This window comes from Chrysochloris asiatica, unplaced genomic scaffold (genome assembly GCF_000296735.1).
Source record: "Chrysochloris asiatica unplaced genomic scaffold, ChrAsi1.0 scaffold00103, whole genome shotgun sequence".
Lineage (NCBI taxonomy): Eukaryota > Metazoa > Chordata > Mammalia > Afrosoricida > Chrysochloridae > Chrysochloris > Chrysochloris asiatica.
In genome coordinates, this window is record NW_006408621.1 from 7,842,277 (window position 1) to 7,847,946 (window position 5,670).

General features: G+C 39.7%; 1 protein-coding gene across 1 annotated transcript in view; it reads right to left on the reverse strand.

Annotated features, from left to right (window-relative positions):
- The window catches only part of CLUL1 (clusterin-like 1 (retinal)), a 48,585-nt gene extending 44,783 nt beyond the window's left edge, over positions 1-3,802 (reverse strand). The window contains 1 exon segment of the mRNA XM_006867296.1: positions 3,761-3,802. Within this exon segment, the coding sequence (XP_006867358.1) occupies positions 3,761-3,802 (42 nt within the window).
- Between the last annotated feature and the right edge of the window lie 1,868 nt (positions 3,803-5,670).

Below are 5,670 nucleotides of genomic sequence, written 5' to 3' on the forward strand. Positions count from 1 at the left end.
AGCCATTGAAGCCAGGTCAAGTGGGTATTATCTGCAAGTGTGGGTGTTCTTATGTATATGCCCTCTCTTCTTATCAGTTGGGTGCTTCATTCTCTACTCTAGTCCTCTGTGGCTATGTCACTGTCTCTGGGCCCAGGAGTCCCCAGGTCTTGCCATATTGCTGGTCAACCAGGTCTCTACCCGGATTCAAAGGAGACTATTGAACATGTTGGACTTAGCTCACAGCTTCATTGCTGTTTTTCCCTCATTTCCCCTTATTGGTGACCAATGTGGTCACCAGTCAGAGCACATGTCTGCTGGTGTATTCCTCTTGAGTCTTAGTCTTAGAAGGGGGTTTGCCCTGAGGGGACCTGACCACTTGCCTTGATGTCTCCTGGGCAAACAACTTGCTTGTTCTTGTATTTAAGCAGCCTTTTGAGCAAATAGATTTTAGTTTTGAGCAATTAGAACTGACACTGTGTACTATTCTGAGAGGTTGGTCAATGGAGGAAGCAGTATTTTTAGTAATTTTCTTAGGAAGAGAAGAACAGCATTCTGGAACAGTAAATCATAAGAAATTGTCCCGTTTACTCTGAATCTCGAAGACAATTCAAAAATGGTTGTGCAAATACAGTGACATAGATATGCCAGAAATTAAAGTCAGATTCAGAAGAGGATGTAGAATAAGGAATATCATTGCTGATGTTAAATGTATGTTGGCTGAAAGCAGAGAATATCATAAAGTTGTTTACTTGTATTTTATTGACTATGCAAACACATTTGACTGCATGTATCATAACAGATTATGGATAATATTTCAAAGAATTGGGTTTCCAGGATTCTTAATTGTGTGGAATATGTACATAAGCAGTCTTTTGAACAGATCAAGGAAATAATGCATGGTCTAAAATCAGTAAAGATGCACGTCAGGGTTGTATTCTTTTGCCATACTTAGTCAATCTGCATGATGAGCAAATAATCTGAGGAACTGGATTATATAAAGAAAAACATGGCACCAGGATTAGAGGAAGACTCATCAACAACCTGCGATAGTAAAGAAGACTTGAAGCACTTCCTGATGGAGATCAGAGACTACAGTCTTCAGGATGGATGATACCTCAACACAAAGAAAATAAAATCTGTGCAACTGAACCAATAAGCAACATCATGACAAATGGAGAAAAGACTGAAGTTGTCAAGGATTTCATTTTACTTGGGTCCACAACCAATGCCCATAGAAGACTCAATGAAGAAATCAAACCATATAGTGACTGGGCAAATCTGCTGTAAAAGACCTCTTGAAAGTGTGAAAGAGCAAAGATGTCACTTTGAGGAATAAGATGTGACTGACACCACAAGCCATGATATTTTCCATCTCCTCTTATGCATGGGGTAGCTAGCCAATGAATAAAGAAGACCAGAGAAGAATTGATGCATTTGAGCTATGGTGTTTGCAAAGAATATTAAATATACCACGGATTGTCAGGTGACTAAACAAATCTGTCTTGGAAGAAGTACAGCCAGAATGCTCCATAGAATTAAGGATAGTGAGAATGCATCACATGTACTTTGAACATTATCAGGAGGGACCAGTCCCTGGAGAAAGACATCAAGGTTGGTACGGTAGAGAGTCAGTTTTCAGGAAGACTCTCAACCAGATGGATTGGTGTAGTGGCTACAACAATTAGTTCAAACATAATGACAATTGTGAAGATAATGCAAGACTGGGCAGGGTTTCATTCTGTTGTCCATAGGATTAGAACCAAGTTGATAGCACATAACAACATAGTACCAAACCATTATTTCATTGAAAATGAAATCCACTTTAAGAAGTCCAGTGGTTCACCCCTTAGTGGCAGATTTCTTTCTTAATCCTTTTTCTCCTTTAAGTATATTTTCTATGCACTATTGCTAATTGGTAATAATTACTTTTTAAAATATCTTGATGTTTTCAGAAAGTTTCTTCCTCTAATTAGTTCATCTGTTTTCACAGCTGCCAATTTTTTCTTAAAATTAAGCAATAGTTCTTGCAAACCCTGGTATTTTTATAGTTATGACATCATTATGTCCAAGATCTAAGTGAATTCTAAAATATTGCAGATAACTGGTTAGTAAGTAAGTAGAGCTAGAAGTTGTTGTTGTTGTTGTTGTTAAGCGCTCTCCCATTGGTTCCAACTCATAGTTGCCCTGTATAGGGTTTCCGAGGAGCAATTGGTGGGTTTGAACAGTTGATCTTGAAGTTAGCAGTCCAGTGCTGATCAAAGGCATTTAATTTAGAAAGAAGATGCTGTGAAATCAGCTGAGAAGTATAGGAGTTGGACAGATGAATTTCAAGATATTAGCTTTACAGTTGCTAAGCTCAGACTTGGATAGTGTAACTCAGACATGTGGTCTTAATGGGCATGGTAACAGGTCAGCCCTGAACTGAAGTTGCCTACCCTGCTACTGGCACAGCAGACAACTGCCAAGCGCCCAGCTGGGACACTTTCTAGGCAAAGAGTAGACCAGGGAGCACGTATGTGGAGCCCAACACTGGAGAACACTGGGTAGACAGTGACAGCTTCTTTATCTGGCTTATGGAGTTGCTGAGCAGGTCAAATTAGATAATACAGATGAAAATGTTTTATTGTGCTATAGAATACAATGTATTGTAGACCAATAACCTCATTAAAAAATTAAGATGGAACTAAAACCATTATTTTGGGCTTATAAAAGACAGGCAGGCTAGCCTTGAATCCAAACTTGAAATTCTTTCATGAAAATGATCAAACTTGACTACAATATGAGCAAACTACAGCCTCGGAAACCCTGTACAGGGTTGCTATGAGTTGGAACCGACTCCACGGCACATAACCACCACCACCACCAAATCTCATTTGGAGTCCTGGTGTGGCACTGTGGGTTAATGCACTGGACTGCAAAGTAGGTTTGACCTGCAAGGACGGCAGTTCAAGCTCACCAGCCACTCTTTGGAAAATCTATACAGGGTCAATATGGATTGGAACCGGCTCAGCGGCACACAACAACAACATATCCCAATTTAGGACTCTTGGTGTGGCACTGTAGGATCAGCTCTGGACTGCAAACCACAAGGTCAGCAGTTCAAACCCACCAGCTGCTCCTCAGAAACTCTATAAAGGGTCACTACGAGTCACAAGGAGCCCTGGTGTAGTGCTGCAGGTTAATGTGCTGGACTGCAAAGTTGGTTTATATTGTAAGATCGGCAGTTCAAGCTCACCAGCTGCTCCTTGGAAATCCAATACAAGGCCGCTATGAATCGACTTGAATGCACTTTAACAACGAGTCAGAACCGATTTGATGGCACTTGACAAGAGCAAATATCCCATTACCCTCATTGTGAGTCCAGAATTTATCTGTACAAACCAGTATCACACCAATTTAATTATTGATCAGGACTTACTTAAATAGCAAATATATCCATCATTTTCATTATACCCAGTGTTGTGCTTCACTTTACAGTTCAGCTCTTGGGATAGTTTATTCAGCAGAGTGCCTGTGATGTGCCAGATACTCAAGAGGCAGTAGGTACAAAGCAGACAGGGGCCTGGTCTCTCGAAGCTTGCACTAAATTCTAATGGGAGAGAGATGGAGGATACACAAATACATAAGGAAGAAAATGCCAGTGGGTCAGGGAATGAAAACTGTTGCAAAAAAAAAAAAAAAAGGAGAATGACATGATAATGGGAGTCTCCAAGGAGCCCTGGTGACTCAATGATTCAGTGCTTGGCTGCTAACCAAAAGACTGGCAATTCAAACCCACCTGCCATTCCACGGTTGAAAAGATCTGGTCATCTGCTGCCATATCTTACCAAATCACTATGAGTTGGAATTGACTCGACAGCACACAACAACAACAGGGTGAGCAAATGTTTAGCCAGTTCAGCTGCAGTTTGTATCCACTCAGAGAAACCTGGGAAGAAAGGCCTGGTGATGTGCTTTCAAAACATCAACCACTGGAAACCTATGGAGCACAGTTCTACTGTGACACACGTAGGGTCACATGATTTGGGATCAGCTCAACATCAACTGGTTTTTATTTGTAACAGAATGGAGTTGGCTGTCCCTTCATTCTTTTAATTCTACCCCATTCTCACTGTTGAAAAAGGATGGGGTTCTCCATCCTTTAGATAACTTGTAAGAGGGTAAATCAAAACGTATTGCTACAAAATTATTTTGTTGTTGTTTTGTGATGTGCCGTGGATGCGGTTCCGACTCATAGCAACCCTGTACAGGGTTTCCGAGGCTGTAAATCTTTACGGGAGCAGAGAGCCTCATCTTTCTCCCGCAGAACAGCAGGTAGTTTCAAACTGCTGACCTGTGGGTTGCAGCCCGATTCATAACCACTACGCTACCAGAGTTCCTTACAAAATTATAGAAACCTTTATTAAACAAAAATGTGAAGTTATTGTTTCTTGGCATGTTCTCCTTCTAGGTCTATGAAAGCAGTGTTTCCTTCTCTCTAACCCTTCCCCAAAGAATTCTATGCTGTTCAATGTTCAATTGATACCATGTCAAAACAGTAGTTTTGTGTTCCTTTCAAAGGTTCTTTAAATTTGGGAACAAAAGAAATCTGAAGGTGCAAGACCAGGGTTATAGGGTGGATGGGGTAAGGATTTCTAGCAAAATTCTCATTGGGCAACCTTTGCTACCTTCAAAGACTGAGCAGGTGCATTGTTATGATGAAAATTCTTTGGTGCAACTTCAGTGGCCTTTTTCTCATCAATTCAATTTTCCATTTTCTTAACATTTCTTCATAATAAACCCCCATGATTCTCTTGTGCCCTTCAAGAAAATCTATCAAGATTATCCTTTTGAAATTTCCCCCAAACAGTTGCCATAACCTTCTGAGATGATCATTCTGTTTTGAATTTAACTGCCGCAGCAGATGCTCTCAGAAGCCACTGTTTTAATTGAACCTTGCTCTCTGGATCAAACTGGTAAATCCAAGACTCATTACTGTTTATGATTTGTTCTATAAAACCATCTTCATTAGTATCTATCTTGCTTAAAAGATTGGTGAAAAGATCACTTCTTTGAACTAACTGATCTTCAAACAATAATTTTGGCACCCATCAATCCAAAAGCTTACTGAGACCAACATGTTTGCTTGAAGTTGAATGCTGCACCATGTGAGATCCCAACTCAAGTAGCTGTTGCATCAGTGATCATTCTACGGTTTTCTCTCTGTTGCCGTATCTCCAAGGTCTTCTCGATCATTCCTTAAAATATTTATCCATCTAGAAACTGTTAGGTTTTAAGTGGGGCAGCATTCCCATAAACTCATTGCAAAGCTTCATTTATATAGATTGATGTCCACTTGAGTTTTGTTAAAAATTTGATTTTTAGCCCTGACCTTAAAATTGATTTTCCCATGACACAAAAAGTATCCCACATCCCTTTTTTTGGTTTATTTCTGAAAACACCAAAAGAGAAGTGTATTATTGCGGGAACTTGTCTGCAGGTATCCAATGGTCAAAGAGGTATGTTTAAACACATTTTGTCTGGAATAAACACATGTTTATATGATCTGAAACTCTAGTAGCAATATGGTATTTTTAAAAATACAACAACAACTTTTTATTATGAATTGGGTGAAGGTTTACAGAGCAGATCATCAGTTTTTTTTTTTTTTCAAGGCTTGTGAAGGGGGGGATTTAATGAGATTATATC